The sequence below is a fragment of the Vulpes lagopus genome, chromosome 10 (assembly GCF_018345385.1).
Source record: "Vulpes lagopus strain Blue_001 chromosome 10, ASM1834538v1, whole genome shotgun sequence".
In the NCBI taxonomy this organism is placed as follows: domain Eukaryota; kingdom Metazoa; phylum Chordata; class Mammalia; order Carnivora; family Canidae; genus Vulpes; species Vulpes lagopus.
Genome location: NC_054833.1, coordinates 45,293,928 through 45,312,264, shown reverse-complemented (window position 1 = coordinate 45,312,264; position 18,337 = coordinate 45,293,928). Strand labels below are relative to the sequence as shown.

General features: G+C 40.6%; 1 protein-coding gene across 1 annotated transcript; it reads left to right on the top strand.

Moving 5' to 3' along the window:
• The first annotated feature begins 180 nt into the window (after positions 1–180).
• On the top strand, positions 181–17,891 carry LOC121500621 (nicotinamide N-methyltransferase). Its single transcript, XM_041772498.1, has 3 exons — positions 181–517; positions 1,310–1,517; positions 17,417–17,891. The coding sequence occupies exons 1-3, from the start codon at positions 364–366 to the stop codon at positions 17,847–17,849; spliced, it is 795 nt and encodes a 264-aa protein (XP_041628432.1). The 5' UTR covers positions 181–363; the 3' UTR covers positions 17,850–17,891.
• The last annotated feature ends 446 nt before the right edge of the window (positions 17,892–18,337 follow it).

Below are 18,337 nucleotides of genomic sequence, written 5' to 3'. Positions count from 1 at the left end.
ATGACCCCCCTCTCTAAACTTAGTGGTTCTTCTATGAGCTAAATGATTTCCCGGATGAGCCCAGATGGTTCCTCCCACACTTGAACTTCACCCCTTGGCAGAGAATTGCATGCAGCTCATGCCCCTCCCCGTCCTGCATGCACTTCTCCTAGGCTCCCTTGCCCAAAAATTTCATCACCTCCTAGAATAGCCAAAAGATTCTTGGTATATTTCTGTTAGTGTTTAACTGATCATCTGTGTCTAACCCTGAACTAACAGAAGAAAGATTGAAGCCTGAGACTTAAAGAGACAACTTTTGCAGGGTGACTCCCTGGGTTCTGGAGGAGAGTGAGGGAAGGCAAGTGGACACAGGAGGGAGCCACAATGGAATCTAGCTTCACCTCCAAGGACACTTATCTGAGACATTTTAACCCTCGGGATTACCTAGAAAAATACTACAACTTTGGGACCAGACACTCTGCAGAAAATGAGATTCTCAGGCATCTTCTGAAGAATCTTTTCAAGATATTTTGCCTTGGTAAGTTTGTGTGTTATCTGTGTGTCTCCCTGCCAAAATGTGAGGCATCCCAATAGTGTCTTAGTGCGTGGCTGGGGTTGTGTGTAGTCATTGCTATGGGACAGCCCTTCTGGCGTTACTCGTTTATTTAAAGAGGATGAAAAACCACTGTTTTTTCGTATGGACATTTTACAATTTACAGAGCGCTTTTATATGCATGATCTCATTCGGGTGTGCAAAGGGAAACCAGAAGGCAAGAGTTCAGTCCTTGAGTCTACATCAGTGTGCTGGGTGACCAGAGCCAGCCATTCAACCATGATAGGCCACGTAAGAGAAGGAGATTGTAAAACTAATTCCATTTCTAATGCAAAGGAATGTTGTGAATGTGCATGAGATTAAAAAACAAACAAACAAACAAACAAACAAACAAACAAAACCTCCCAACACATGAAGGTTTGGATGCGTTTTGGAGAGAGACATAACAATTCAATTTTGAAAACAATTTTAACTTTCCCCAGGAGTATTCCTTAATAGTTTTTTACATTTTCTGTGCAGCAGTCTTTCTGGATCAGGGGTCTGTACCCCAGATGTAGACCTCTTCTTCCTTCTTCTACACCTAAAGTTACCCCAGCAACATGCCTCCAGTCCAGACTGTGGAATACAAAATGCAGACACGTTTAAAAAAAAAGATTTTGAGGGAAGAGGAGTGAGTAGAGAGATGGGTTGTCTCAGGGGCTCTTTCACACAGTTCCAGCAAGGACAGTGCATCTCAGCTCTGCGTTCGTATGATACCTTGTTCCCCCTCTAAACCAGATGGCGTGAAGGGGGACCTCCTGATCGACATTGGCTCTGGCCCCACCATCTACCAGCTCCTCTCTGCTTGTGAATCCTTCAAGGAGATCATTGCCACCGACTACACCGATCAGAACCTGCAGGAGCTGCAAAAGTGGCTGAAGAAGGAGCCAGGGGCCTTTGACTGGTCCCCAGTGGTGACCTACGTGTGCGAGCTCGAAGGGAACAGGTAGAGAAACTGGGGTCTGCTTCCTGGCTTTCTTACAGTACCTGAGTGACAGTTCATTTTTCTGAATCAAGAATTATCCTTAGAGTCCAAGTTAAAAAGCAGAGGGAACAGAGAGAGACCAAAGAGAAATCCAGATGGGGAATAAGAGGTAGAGAGAGAGAATGAGACAGAGAGGAGTGGGAGTGTGCACTTGCACATGCGCACACCAGAACTGCAGAAGACACAGAAGAGAACTAAAGAGATGGCCATGGAGCCAACGGGAGACAGAACCTTCCCAGGCCAGTGTGGGGGTGCAGTGTGCAGGCAGGTACCCTGGGATGGCGATGTTTAGGACAAGTTTAGGAAAGAAGTAAAATCGGCTCCTCACCAGCAGTTTTTGGGGGTCAGGGCTTGCACCCAGCACGGTCCTCCATCCAAGTGGCGGGGGGGGGGGGGGGCTCTGCTGTGAGGGTAGCTAATGCTGACACCACCAGAGGCAATAAAAAGCTGACTAGGCTTTTGGACCTGGGATTAGCAGCATAAAGGAATGATCTGAAAAGAATGTGTTACTCACCAGCCACAAAATCAGAGCTTGACATACTCACAGCTAATGATCAGCATCTTAGCCTACCCTCCTCTACCAGTCAATTTATGCAAATGAGCCTTGTTTCAATTATTAATTTCTCTCCGCATGAGAACTTGTCAGTAGCCTACTAGACAGAGGTGGCCGGTTCTGCACTTCTCTTTCTCTTTCTCTTTCTCTTTCTCTTTCTCTTTCACTTTCTCTTTCTCTTTCTCTTGTCCCCATGTCCCTCCATCCTCTGGCGATTGCCCCGCGACGGCTCAGCCCAGTGCCGCTGTCCCACGCAACTGACGGTCACTCCAGCAGCAGAATGTCTTTGCTGCCATGCATGTTGCTGAGGCCCCACAGACTCCTTTGCAAACTGTATTAAAGGACCACTTCCATATTCCTCTTCGGAGCCTGCTGGCCCGTCTGCTACTTCTTATATGCTCAGTTATTTCTTCCTTTCTTTTTTTCCCCTGCTCTTATTGTTTTTTGGTACATTTTCCCTATCTTTCTCCACGCTCTTGCCCATGGTTTACTTTCTACATAATTCTCCCTTCCCCAGTCCACTTCTTCCTGTATTTGCACCCCCACCTTTGCTCCTATATTGTACTTCTCTGTGTGGCACAGCATCCTCTGTCTTGCCTTGTCTTTTTGTTCACGATGGGAGAGCATGCCTATTTTTTTTTTTTTAAGATTTATTTATTTTAGGGAGAGAGAGAGAGAGAGAGAGAGCACACATGGGAGGAGGGGCAGAGGGAGAAGGAGAAAGAAACTTAAGCAGACTTGCAGTGAACCCAGAGCCTGGTGCTGGGCCCTATCTCAGGACCCTGACATCACAACTGAGCTGAAACCAACAGTCAGAATTAACAGACTGCGCCACCCAGGCACCCCCAAAGCATGCCTATTTTTATTGGACCTATTCCTTGCTTTGGCCAGGAAAGAGCTCTGACTTCCCAGCAACACAACCCCCCTTTAAGAAACAAGTGCTGATACTTTTTGGATCTTGGTTAAAGGAACCAGCATTTGTTCATTTATTTAATGAACCAAGATACAGCCACATGTATGATGTGCCACATGGTCCTAACTGCTGGGGTAGACTGGTAGACAAGCCTCGAGTCTCCTAGACCTCATATCAAGGAAGGCAGGCACATGTCAGATCATTTAGGGCTTTGAGGCCAGGCTAACGATCCGGTATTTCAAGTGTGACGAGAACGCAGGAAAGTGATGTGGCCCCATTTACATTTATGAAGATCTCTTTGGCTGTTGTGTGGAGAATGGGGGAGAATGAGAGATGCAGAAAGGAGACACTTTAATCCAGGTAAGATAAGATGGTGGCTGGAGGGTTGGTTGGTGATGGAGAGAGGAAGGTGATTTTAAGATGAATTATTGAGATAGACTGGATAAGAGTTGGTAATGATTGGTCATGGGGAGTGATGAGAGAGAAGTCTCAGGGATGACGCCCATGTTTCTCAACTTGAACAACAGGAGGAGTGAAGTAATATTCTGGAATCCAAGGGATAAATATAAAATCTTGTGATCTTAACATGTCCCTAAGGAGTATGTCTACCTCCATACTCCATACTCTTCTTCTCAGGTGATGGTCAATTTATTTTTCTATAAATGCACTTAAATTCAATTCTCATTACTTCACCAAATATGCTTATTCTTAAGTCAGATTCTCTCCTGAAACTAATTCTACGGCTGCTTTTATTTCTTTAAAACCCCTTCATTTTCTTTTCATGGTCTGCTGAATTCTAGCTTAGTTAGAGTATTCTAAACTCCATATTTGTTTTCTTACATGTTGTTGCTACACTGTCTTATTGATAGTCAACATGGGTTGTCCGATGCAAGTTATCAAGGTGACTTGTTCTTTTTTTTTTTTTAATTTTTTTTAATTTTTATTTATTTATGATAGTCACAGAGAGAGAGAGAGAGAGAGAGAGAGGCAGAGACATAGGCAGAGGGAGAAGCAGGCTCCATGCACTGGGAGCCTGATGTGGGATTCGATCCCGGGTCTCCAGGATCACGCCCTGGGCCAAAGGCAAGCGCCAAACCACTGCGCCACCCAGGGATCCCGACTTGTTCTTTATACAATTCCTTATACTATAGAGGTATGAACAATAGTAATTTTATATTTTGTTTCTCAATTAATGTTTTTGCTACATGCAGAGTCGCTAAACTTCCACTGGGTTTATGCTTTTATCCCTTTTACCAGGGAAGGTAAGTCTTGAAATCAGATAGTGTAAATCCCCCAACTTTGTTCTTTTTCAAGATTATTCTGCCAATTTTAGTGTATATATACACACACACACACATAATATATTTAATTTAATATATTTAATTGAAGTATAATTAACATACAGCATTATATTAGTTTCAGGCATATAATATAATGATTCAACAATTCTATACATTACTGAGTGCTCATCATAAGTGTGCTCTCAATCCCCTTTACCTGTTTCCCTCATCCCCCCCTTCCACTTTCCCTCTGGCAACCACCAATCTGTTCTTTGTATTTAAGAGTCTGTTTCTTTTATTTGTCTCCTTTTTCTTTGTTTTGTTTCTTAAATTCTACATATGAGTGAAATCATATGGTATTTGTTTTCTTTGTCTGACTTATTTCACTTAGCATTATAACTTCTAGTTCCACCTATGTTGTTGCAAATGGAAAGATCACATTTTTTATGGCTGAGTAATAGTCCTCATAGTCCACATAATATATATGTGTGTATATATATGTATATACACATACACACACATATACCACATCTTCATTATCTGTTCATCCATGGATGGACACTTAGATTGCCTCTCTATTTTGCTATTATAAACAATGGTGCAATAAACATAGGGATGCACATATCTTTTCAAATTAATGCTTTGTTTTCTCTAGGTAAATATCCAGTAGTGGAATGATTGGATCATATGATAATTCAATTTCAATATTTTGAAGTACCTCCATACTGTTTTCCACAGTGGTTGTACCAACAGTGCATGAGGGTTCTTTCTTCTCTATATCCTCACCAACACTTGTTATTTCTTGTCTTTTTTATTTCAGCCATTCTGACAGGTATGAAGTGATATTTTATTGTGGTTTTGATTTGCATTTCCCTAATGATTAGTGATGTGGAACATGTGTTCATACGTCTACTGGTCATTTGCATATATTCTTTGGAAAAATATCTGTTTAGGTCCTCTACCCATTTTAATTAGATTATTTGTTTCTTTGGTGTTGGGTTATATAAGCTCTTTATACATTTTGGTTATTAATCCCTTATCAGATATGTCATTTGCAAATAACTTCTTCCATTCAGTCAGCTGCCTTATTGTCTTGTCGATGTTTCTTTCATTGTATAAAAGTTTTTTTACTGACACTACATTTTGATATAAATTTTAGAATAAACTGGGGTGCCTGAGTGGCTCAGTCACTTAAGTGGTCAAATGTCTGCCTTAGGCTCAGGTCACAATCCCAGGGTCCTGGGGTCGAGTCCCCTGCTCAGTGGGCAGTCTGCTTCTCCCTCTCCATCTGCCCCTCACCCATTCATGTGCACAGGCCCGCACGTGCATGTGCTCTCTCTCTTACAAAATAAATAAAAGCTTTAAATTTTAGAATAAACTTGTCAATTTCTTTCAAAAAAGACTGCTGAGACTTTGTTATTGATCTCTGAATTTACAAATTAGTATAAGAGAATGGACATATGGAATCGGCAGTCAGCATGATTTCTATTTATTTAGAAATTCTTCAGTTTCTCTCAGTAACATTTTGTAGTTCTCATATTTTGTATTTATTTTGTTAAATTTTCCTTATGTTTCATTTTTAAATTATTGTTAATTGCATTTTTTTAATTTCAAGTTTTAAAAAGTTGTTAGTATATAGATATACAATTGATTTTTATATACTTACCTTGTGTCTTGTAACCTTGCTGACTTCACTAATTAAGTTTAGTAGTGCTTTTTGTAGGTCCCATAGGTTTTCCTATGTACACTCTTATCTGCAAATAAAAATAGTTTTACTTCTTCTATTCAAACTATATGCCTCTTATTTATTTTTCTGGCCTTATTACACTGGCTAGAACCTCCAAAACAATGTTGAATTGAAAAGATGAGAGTGGACATATGTGCCTTTTTCTATATCACAGGAAAAAATGTTCAATGATTCATTGTTAAGTATAATATTAGCTATAGATTTTTCACAGATATTCATACTAATTTTTTTATCATACTATTTTTTTATATTTGTAGTTTATTGGGAGTTTTAAATCAAATGTTGAATTTTGTCAATTTTTTTGGAAATTAATCAGGATGGTCATATGATTTTTCTCCTTTATTCTGAAAATGTGAATTGTATTGGAAGATTTTTGAATATTTAAATCTAATGGCACACACCCATTGTTCATGAAGCAGTATCCTTTTTATGTATGAGTGGTTATGATTTGCTAATATTTTGTTAGGGATTTTTCATCTATGTATATGAGGGATACTGAGCTATAATTTTATTTTCTTATCATATGCTTAGCAGATTTTAGTATCAGCACGATGCTATAGTCATGTAACAAGTCAAGATATGTTTCTTCTTCCTTTATTTTTTGAAAGTGTTTGTGTGTTAATAGTATTATTCCTTCCTTAAATGATTAATATAATTCACCAGTGAAGATACCTGTATCTGAAGGTTTTTTTCATGGGTATGAAGTTTTAAAAATTCAGAATAATATCTTTTATTGGTCATGTAGATTTTCCATTTTTTCTTTGTTTTGATAAGCAGTATTTTTCAAGGAATTTATCCTATTCATCTTGGTTGTCAATTTTATTGTCATAGTTTTTTTAAAACAATATATCTATTATTTGGCACACCTGGGTGGCTCAGTGGTTGAGTGCCTGCCTTCAGCCCAGGGCATGATCCTGGAGTCCCGGGATCGAGTCCCACATCAGGCTCCCTGTATGGAGCCTGCTTCTTTCTCTGCCTATGTCTCTCTCTCTCTCTCCCTCTCTCTCTCCTTCTCTCTCTCCCTCTCTCCTTTTCTCCCTCTGTCTCTCATGAATAAATAAATAAAATCTTAACCCCCCCCCCAAAACCGACATATCTTTATTACTCTTTTAGTGATCTTCCTTCTTTGATTCTTGATATTGGTAATTGCCTTTTAAAAAAATATCTTGATCATCTTGCTAGAGATTTACCAGTTTTATTAATCTTTTTGAAAAACTAACTTTTTGTTTTGTTGATTTTTTCTATTGTCATTTCCAATAGTGTTGATTTCTGCTCTTCCTTTTCTTATTTTCTCTCTTCCATTTACTTTAGTTTTTATATGCTCTTCTTTTTCCTGCTTCTGAAGCTAGAAGCTTAGATAATTATGTCACACATTTCTTTCTTCTAACTTAGCCATTTAAGGCTATAAATTTCCTTCAGAAATGTTTTAGTTGCATCTCATGATTTTTGATATGTCATATTTTTACTATTATCCACTTCAGCATATTTTCTTATTTTAAAAAATTATTTATTGTTTGAGGGAGAGAGAGAGAAAGAGAGAGCGAGCGAGCAAGCTAGGGGCAAGGAGGTGCAGAGGAAAAGGGAGAGAGAGAATCTTAGGTAGACTCTTCGCTGAGTGTGGAGTCTAGTGTGGGACTTGATCCCACAACCCTGAGATCATGACCTCAGCTTAAATCAAGAGTCCGATGCTTAATTGACTGAGCTACTCAGGTGTCTTACTTCAGCATATTTTCTAATTTTCTTTGTGGTTTCTTCTTTGACCTGAATTATTTAGCATTGTGTTCCTTAATTTCCAAAAATTTCAGGATTTTCTAGATATTGTTACTGGTTTCTATTTAAATTTTATTGTACTCAGAGACTGATTTTATGGTCAGCATATAGTTTATTTTGATTATGCTTTCTACACTGAAAAGAATGTATATCATCCTGTTGTAGGTATAGTTTCTATAAATATTAATTATGTCAGGTAGATTGATAGTATTTTTCAATTTTTCTACATGATTTTTTGCTTATCAATTACTGATAAAAAGGTACAAAAATCTCAAACTATGATCATGGATTTATCTCTTGTTCTCCATCATTCTGTCAACATTTGCTTCATACATTTTGAAAAGCTTTGTTACTACCTGCATATCTTTTTAGGATTATTTTGTCTTCTTGATTTATTGACCATTTCATCATTAAGAAGTGTTTCCCTTTACTGCCAGTAATACACTTTGTCTTGAAGTCTACTTTGATATTAATATGGCCACATCAGCCTTCTTTTTTTCTCTATTTTTTTCTTTACTTAAATTCAATTTGCCAACATACAATATAATGCTGCTCATCAGTGCTCATCACATCATGTGCCCTCCTTAATGCCTGTCAGCCTTCTTATGCTTGGTGTTTGCATGTATGCTTGGTAGATAGCTTCAAAGATGGCTCCCAATAATCTTCACTTCAAATATTCATCTCTTGTTTAATAGCCTTTCCTTGGCTGGCCATTGGATTTAGCGACTAGATTCTTTTTTTTTTTTAAAGGTATTATTTATTTATTCATAAGAAATGCAGAGAAAGAGAGAGAAAGGCAGAGGGAGAAGCAGGCTCCATGCAGGGAGCCCAATGCAGGACTCGATCCCCCCCGCCCAGGGATCCCTAGCGAGTAGATTCTAACAAGTACAATGCAGCAGAGTACTGAGCATCAATTCTGAGATTAGCTTACAAAAAGGTTATGGCTTCCCTATTAGATATTCCCTCTTACTCACTTGTCTGGAGTGAGCTTGGAAGCGAATTACCTCCCAGCTGAACCTTCAGGTGAGACTGAAGACATGGCCAACACTCTACCTCATGAAGGACCTTGCACCATAGGTACTCAAATAATCTGTGCCCAGATATCCGACCCAAAGAAACTGTGAGATAAATGTTTGTCATTTTAAATTGCTAAGTTTAATTTATAACGTAGCAATAGATAACTAGTAGGCAAGGTATATCTTTTTCACCTCTTTTTTTCAACCTATGTGTACTTTTATACTTAAGATGTTTTTCTTGCAAGTAGTACATAGTAGCTCTTGATTTTCAATCCAATGTGATGATTTCTGCCCTTTAACTGGATTCTTTAGTTCACTTACATTTAATGTAATTACTGATAACGTATGATTAAGCCTAATCAATCATCTTGGTATCTATTTTCTACTTGTCCCATATATTTTGTTGTTCATTTGTGCCTTTGTTCCTGCTTCTCCTGGGTGTAATAATGTTTGGTATTCCATTTGTATAAATGTAAAGATTTTTAGTATTCCTTTTATCTTCTCTGTTGACTCTTATCTTTTCTATGGGTCTCTTTTGTGTTTTGGGTGAGTATATATATATATATATATATATGTGCATGCATGTGTAATTTTTCTAGAAATTTGAGTATGTATTTTTTAAAAGACTTTATTCATTCATTAGAGACACACATAGAGAGAAAGGGAGAGACACAGGCAGAGGGAGAAGCAGGCTCCATGCAGGGAGCCTGATGTGGGACTCAATCCTGGGACTCCAGGATCACACCCTGGGGCAAAGGCAGGCACTAAACCACTGAGCCACCCAGGGATCCCTGAGTATGTATTTTTAACATATCTATTACCTCATGAACAATGTAGGATTTTACAATGGTATAATTCTTTTAAACCACTCTAGCCCCTTATGCATCTGTCATATATTATACTTTATATATACTATAACATAATACATTGTTATTATTTTTGCTTTAAAAAGTTGGTAGTGCTTTTATTTTTATTGCTTTATTTTTTATTGTGGTTAAAAAACACATACCATAAAATTTAGCATCAGAATTATTTTTAAATATGTAGTTCAGTAGTTTTAAGTATATTCACATCAGTCAGTAGTATTTTATTTATTTATTTTTTTAAAGATTTATTTATTTATTCATGAGAGACTCAGAGAGAGGCAGAGACATAGGCAGAGAGAGAAGCAGGCTCCATGCAGGGAACCCAAGGTGGGACTCTATCCCTGGACTCCAGGATCATGCCCTGGGCTAAAGGGAGATGCTCAACCGCTGAGCCACCCAGGCATCCCAGTCAGTACTATTTTAAACAAAATATATAAAACCTTTTATATTTATCCACATATCTGTCCTATCTCGTATTCTTCATTCCTTTCTGCAGATCTAGACTTCTATCTGACATCACTTCCCTTCACCTGAAGAACTTCTTCTTTTTTTTTTTTTTTTGAAGAACTTCTTTTAGTATTTTTTTTTTTTCTTTTAGTATTTCTTAAAATTCACGTCTGCTGGAGACAAATTCTCTCAGTTTACCAATGCCAGGCAAGAATCAGTAATTTTTTTCTTTCTCATAATATGAGGAACTTAACAATTTTTGACACCCAAAGTCCTTCTGGCATCTCTTTTGCCAGTGTGTCTTGTTAAAATTGGAGATTTTAATTCCAAATATTGTAACTTAAAGCATCATTCTCATATTTTCTTTCAAGATAAGTTTGGATATTTGCTTTCTGTTTGTAATCATATTTGCAATTATGTGAATATTTTAATTTTATGTTCATTTTAGATGACTTTTCAAGTTGTTAAGTTTTTAATTCTGATTAATTTTTGGTCCATTGAATAGGCCTTCAGATGTTTCAGGAAGGACACATAAGTGACATTTTCTAAGCCCATGTATATTGGGAATGTGTTTTTGTTGCCTTTACACGTGAACAACATCGTAAAATTGTTTAATATTGCCTAAATACTTCTCCATTCCACCCCCCCCCCCCGCCGGCATTTAGTAAGAAGTTGAGAGGATACTTTCATATGCCATTGTAACCTATAAACCTTTACTTAGAATTTTACGCTCGCTATAACCTTCATACTGAAAATAATGTTCTTCAAAATAAATGTAATTTCAAACCTCTTTTTTTTCTATTGACTATGTGATTCTACAGAATGAAACTGGTATTTACTAGGGGGGAAAAACCCTGTAACTGTGAGGATTTGGGCAATAATATTTATTATTAAATAAATAAGGAGTTTCCCAGGATTAATAAAATTTCTGGGAAAGTTTATAAAAGAGTTTTCAGTCAGCCAGACAAAATACCTTTCTGAGGTCCAAATCATATGTCAAGAAGGCTTTTAGAACTTTCTTCTCAATTTCCCTAGCTATCACAAGCCTTTCCATCTCATTCAAAAATGAGCCCTTAAAATCTAGCAGGATACTAAAAGCATTGCTTATCTCAAGCCAGAATCGTCAGCTTATAACACTTGGCTCCTGAGAACCTGTCCCTACCCAATAGCTGTTAGAGTAAGGAACTGTATTTTTGGCAGTAAAATTCTACATTTTCACTCTTATCCTTGTGCTAGATCCTGTGGCTTCAACTATTTTGAGAATGATAGCGATCCCATTCAACTTATGTCTTTCTTGCATCTTCAAGTACCTCTATCAGCCCATAACCTATTTCCTCTGAGATTATTTCTTCTTTATCTGAAGCTATTTCTTGTGCTGACTGCTGCCAAAGACAATTTGAGCCATCTCCTGTTTCTCTGCCTTTGGAGTGTGACTCATACATTTAGATACCACTCATTTTTAAAACTATCCAAGAAGTTGTAAGACATTGGTACCAAAATCTGGCTTGACATTATTTATTTATTAAGTGAGAGAGTCAAATGCTAAAATATAAATTACTATACCATGAGCCAAGGGAAATGAGCTTTTACCTTAAGAAATCCTAGGAACAGCACTGATGTACCTCTGGCAGCACATGGCCTGCCTTGCGGTCCTCAGACCAAGCAGCTTCCATATCACCTGGGAGCCTGTTAGAGAATGCAGTCTCTTGGGCCCCACTCCCCACCTACACAACCAGAGAATATGCATTTGAATGAGATTTGCAGGGGATTGTATGCATTTTACAGTTTGAGAAATACTGGTGTCTAGAACAGAGCTTCCCAACAGATACACCAAGACATGCTAGTGAGTGGGAATGAGTTACAGGGATGCTCTGCAAATTCTCCTCAGCCCCCAGAGCAGCCAGGAGGGGTTTGGAGATGCTGGAGCCTCTCCTGGATGCCTCTACAGAGAGCAGGTCCTCCACTTGCCGCCTCCTGCCTGACATAAGGAGGCTTAAGCACCTGTAGAGGTGAAGTAAATGTTCTCCATACAAAGATTCTCATGTCTATTTTTTTAAAATGTTATTTATATATATATATATATATATATATATATAAAACCTTTATATTGTTGCCCAATATAGACACACTTGTGCCACATTTGTCCCATGAAGCTATTGAACTTCCCCTAATCGGAAGCATCTCTATATTTTCCTGTCTTGTAAAAGATTGATATTCCTTCTGACATCAGGATCTTGATGGTCTTGGTGATTGTTTCAATGATGCCTGGGAAAGTTTCTGCCTTTTAAAAGCATGACTTTCTCGTAGATATTTTCCTTGCACTATCCCTTGGGGGAAAATGCATAGGGTGGGCTGAGGAAACTTCACCTGGCCATTTCCTTCAAATTGTAACCATTTCTACTAGTGTGTCTAAAAGTGCCCCAAATAGAGCTATGATCCTCCCCAATTTGCTCCATTTCTGGTATTCTCATCTCCCTGGGGGTTGCCATCATATAATTACTTGAACAAGCCAGAAGCCTAGAAGCCTACCTTCTTCCTCTCTGTCATAGTCCATGACCAGCACTAAGTTCTATCCATTTTACTTCTGAGTTTCTCTCAAACCAGTATATGTCTTCAGTATTTTCTATCCAGGATATTTTCCTGGTCCAAGCCACTATCCTCTTCTTCCTAACTGGCTTTCCATCTCCATTCTTGTCCCAAAGTGATAGCTTCAAAATGTAGATCCAATTGCACCACTCCCTTCCTTAGCACCCCTTCATAACTCCATGGCTTTTAGGATAAAAAGCAAAATTCTCAACATGGTCCCCAAAGCCGTGTCTAATCTGGCACCTGCTGATCCCTATTGCCTCATTTTCTACCATGCTCTGCTTTGTTCCTGAGAAACAGCCTCATTTGGCCTTCTCTCCATCTTTCATCCTACCACATGGCCTTTACACTTGCTGTTTCCCCTTACTGGAATATCCTTCTCCCCTCCCTACTCTCCGTGGGCTAGTGAACTCTTGTTTATTTTCTCTCTGCCTACCTGACTCCATTTTGGAGCTTTCCTTGATACTCTAGACCAAGTCAAGCTGCCAACATTCCTTTGTTGGTGCTATGTCCCTTTCCTTCCAAGAGTTTATTGCAATATTAATTTGTCATTTTTGTGGACGATCATTGGATTAATTCTTTCTCCCCTCCGCCCCAGCCTGTAATCACCATGGAGAGAGGATCTGTTTCTCATTTGTTCTATCTTGGGTCCTTATTGCTCAACACTCTTCCTGCCACATCACAGAGGTTCAAAAAATTTTTTAAATAAATAACTGCATGCATTTTGCTTCCTAGCCTGTCCCTCCTGAAATGTCTGTCTTTTACCTGATTCGGCTGTGGCCAAAGGTTTACTAATTATTATTCCTGGCTTGTACAGTTCTTACATTGAAATCTAAGCTTATGTAGCTTTCTGTATCCTTTATAAATTTTGCCAGTTCTCCCTCAGGAGGGCCTGCTGGAACCTCTGGGGATGGGGTTTTAGGGGGTGAGTATCATTGAAAGATCTCATTCAGGGACTTCTGGTCCACCGCTGCCCTGCAGAAAGGGGGCAGGAGGAGCCTCTTCTGAACCTCGGGGTATTGTCTTGGGGTGTGGGAGTACGCTCTCACCAAGTGCTCTTCCCAGGAGCCCTACTCTATATCCCTTCTCCCCTTACCTCCTCACCTCCCTCAGGCTTCTGTGGATTGCATATTTACAGAGGAAATAGCTGCCCTTTTTTACATACTGATGTGTTGGAAAGAGTAGATCTTCAGAACTAGAGAAGAAACAGTCATATTGCTATTAGCTTCCCGTAGAACTGCCTAACACTTTTCTGGTGTATGTTTATGCCCTACCCCTTGAGCTGACCGTGTAGCTGAGCAGTAATAGCCTGTGTCTCCGGGCCAGTCCATTTCCCTGCAGGCAGGGGGCATGGTGCAGGTGCTGAGAAGCTCTGATGTGGCATCTTTCACAGCTCCTTGGGCTACTGAATCCCCCAGCATTTGCTGTGCACCCAAGGATCAGCAGGTCTCCATCGCAGTGGGTGTTTCCAGCCAATTTCCTTCTCAAATTGGCACATTCTTTGTGAGCTTTCTAGATTTCACAGTGTGTCTCCCTATTTGGGAACAATTTCCATCATCAACTGACTGGCAAGGACTAGTTCTGTGGTAAGGCATGTCTTTCAAACAGTTTAACACACAATAGGGCACAGAGGTCCAACCTGCTTCTGACGTCATCACTTAAATACACATGCCCACGGTGTTCCCAAAATAGAGGATCATCTTGAAATGTGTTCAAAAAAAACAAACCATGTTATCACTCCTTCAGCTTTTTGTCTACACTTCTCAGTTATCCATATGTGCAGATAGGTCATTTGAATTTTTCTATTCTATATTAATTTACTTACTCAAATCTGTGTTTCACAGACTTCCATAATGTTCCATTGTTATTTTTTTATTCTTAAAATATTCTGTCAAATCATCCTTGTTCCAGGAGGCTGAATGGTAGCTTTGTAACTGACTTCCCTGTTTTTAGAATGACTAACCTTCCCTGTTTGCCCAGGACCAAGAGGGATTTCCAGGACCTGAGATTTTCATTGGGAAAACCGGGGAAGTCCAGACCAATCAGGACAAATTGGTCACCCTACTACCATTTTACCCTAGATAGAGAAAAATAGTAAACCCAACCAAAGGTAATTATCATTCCTTGTCTATACTGGTCTACTGGCTGGTAGGAATTCCCTGAAGCCAATACCTTGCTAAGCTACTTTTCTTTCTCTCCTTCGTACAATAGCTTCCCCAAAATAAAATTACCATCACATATGATTCGCCCATCTGAAGTGTGCAGTTTGATAGTTCCTAGTATACTCATGTAGTTGTGCAATCTTCACTCCAGTTTTGGAACATTTTCATCACTACCCAAACAAACCCTGTACCCATTGGTAGTCATTCCCATTTTCTAGATCCTGTCACTGCTGGCAACCACTGATCTGCTTCTGGTCTCCAAAGCTTCGCTTTTTCTGGACATTTCATGTAAATGGAACCATATGATATGTGGCCTTTTGTTTCTGGTTTCTCTCACTTAGCATCATGTTTTCAAGGTTCTTCCATGTTGTAGCATGAATCAGCACTTCATTCCCTTTTATGACTGAATATGATTCCATTGCCCAGATATACCATCCTTTATTTATCTCTTCATAGGCTGATGGACATTTGGGTGGTCACCATCTTTTGGCAATTCTGAATAATTACTCATGTACAAGTTTTTTTAAAAACAGATTTTATTTATTTATTTGGCAGAAAGAGAACATAAGCAGGATGAGCTGCAGGCAGAGGGAGAGGGAAAAGCAGACTCCTCACTGAGCAAGGAGCCTGACTCGGGGCTTGATCCCAGGACCCCAAGATCATTACCTGAGCTGAAGGCAGATGCTTAGCCCACTGAGCCACAGCTCATATATAAGTATTTGTGTGGATATATGCTTTCATTTCTCTTGGAATTCCTGAGTCATCTGGTAACTCTATGTTTAACCTTTTGAGGAACTTCCAGACTGTTTTCCAAAGTAGCTGGACCATTTTACATTCTCACCAGCAGTGTGTAGAGGTTCCCATTTCTCTGCATCCTTGCCGACACTTGTGACTGTCTGTCTTTTTTATTATAGCCGTCCAAGTGGATGTGAAGTGGTTATATCATGGTTTGATTTGCATTTCTCTGATGGCCAAAAATTTTGAGTTTTTTTTCATGTGCTTATTGCTAAACTTCTTTTTTTTTTTTTAAAGATTTTATTTATTTATTCATGAGAGACCCAGAGAAAGAGAGAGGCAGAGATACAGGCAGAGGGAGAAGCAGGCTCCATGCAGGGAGCCCGACGTGGGACTCGATCCCTGGACTCCAGGATCATGCCCTGGACCAAAGGCAGGCACTAAACCGCTGAGCCACCTTAGGGATTCCCCTTAAGTGGAAAATTATACCGTAAAGGATATTTATAAATAGCTAATTATGTGCGCTGGGCTCAAGATTTTAACTAAATATTTAAATAGGATGTTCACAACTAATTGCTGTCATCTCAAATCATTCTATGTGGAGGTAAATCTCCAAGTTTTATGTAAACCATTGACTTTTTCTCATGACCAGAAGTGGTCCCAGGGCAAGTCCCTCTCTCATCTGCTCTGATATTGGGCCAGCCTCTGCTCTCTCCATCAAGCCTTGCTACCCATGAGGCTGCCTTCTTCTGGAGCCAATGGACAGTGTAAGCCTGGATTTGCACTGCTGGTGCTCTGTTGGCCGACTTCCTCAAAGCATTGGATATCCAGTCATCACTCCTATCATTGGGCTCTGTGGCCTTCTGGGCACTTTACATACTCAGTCTTGCTTTTCTCTTACCTCTCTGATTTTCTGCTATTGTTGTTCCTTTTTTCTTTCTCCAGTTTCTCCTGTGCACTCTATCTGCTCATTTAAGTTCGCTCGCCTGTCAGCTTGTTCCTTCATGCCTCCCTACCATGTTCCAAGGCACTCTATTCCACCTCCGGCCCTCGCCTTCTGTGCCTCTTCCATGCACTGGTTTTCTTCCAGGGAACCCCACTGATTTTGCAGAAAAGGTTAGTCTTCTGAGCAAGACTACCAGGAACATGATCCCCTTGAGAAAACACACTCTCCATCTGGAATGTGTTTCTGGATTCAAGAACGGCAACTAGTGGTTCCCTTCTTTCTAGAGGGGCCCTGGCCGCGGTTCTGTTGTGGTTTATCCATTGCTTCTGTAAAATGTCTACAGATGACCCCATTCCCATCCTTGATCAGCAGCTATACAAGAATACTATTTCCACATTTTAAAGTCATCATTGCCTAATATGTATCAGTCAAATGGCTGCTATGTTACAGTTCGGAAGAGGAGACAAGTATCATAATTAATAAACAAGTAGCAGCAGCAGTAGTAATAATAGTAATAATAATAAATGAGCCAGGCACTATTCCAAACAGTGGAGGAAGAACCATTTCGGTTCATGGGAGAAGCGGGCAGTTTGGTACTCTCATTATCATTTTCACGTTGTCACTCACTTCGTGAAGGGATTTAGCCCCACACACGGTAACATGGTCACATCCATATGCCAAAGTGGTCCTTCATTTCTTCTTTCTCCGTGTTTACCATAGGCGTGTCCCCAAGGACATAACATTTGGGACAGCACTGCCATTTTCAGCCCTGACCAGAGAGATCCTGGTTCTCATGAGTGTAGGGTGGCAAGTGGTATTTGTCGGTTTGTGTCTTTCAGAGTCAAGGGGCTGGAGAAGGAGGAGAAGTTGAGGCGCGTGGTCAAGCAGGTCCTGAAGTGCGACGTGACTCAGAGCCGGCCTCTGGGTGCCGTGTCCCTGCCCCCGGCCGACTGTCTGCTCAGCACCCTGTGCCTGGACGCCGCCTGCCCAGACCTCCCCGCCTACTGCGCGGCCCTCAGGAACCTCGGCAGCCTGCTAAAGCCGGGGGGCTTCCTGGTGGTGGTGGATGCCCTGAAGAGCAGCTACTATATGATCGGCGAGCAGAGGTTCTCCAGCCTCTGCCTGGGCCGGGAGGCAGTAGAGGCTGCGGTGAGAGAGGCCGGCTACTCAGTGGAGCGCTTTGAGGTGATCTGCCAGGGTTATTCTTCCACCATGTCCGACAACGAAGGGCTTTTCTCCCTGGTGGGGAGGAAGCTGAGCAAATCTGTATGACGCTTTATGGTTGCCATTAAAGCAATTCCTCTGCCTGGCTAACTTTGGTCCTTGGTTCTATCTGCCATGGTCATTGTGCTGAGTCCACTGGCCGGGCCCAACGGCTCATCGAGGCCAGGGTGGGCGCAGTCAGGCGGAGGAGGACACTTGGGTGACCCCCTCCTCGGGGCTTCCTATGGGTGCCGGTGCTAGGAGGACACAAATTGGGCAAATGGCACATCCAGTCTTCACTGCCCATGACTGGAAAAGAAGACCTCACTCTCCTTAAGCTTCCCGGTGATGGCGGCTCACACACACGCCCACAGAGCAGTGTCTGCAGTGATTAGCTCTTTTTCCTGGGGGGCCCGCTGCCTCCTTCTCTCTTGGGAACCACACTTCTCCTGTTCCTCAACAATTGCCTTCTCTGTGGGCCCCATCCTCTCCTGGGATCCACAGGTGCCACCACCACATCTGGGGTCAGGGAAGGGCCATCCCCTTGGCTCCTGGAT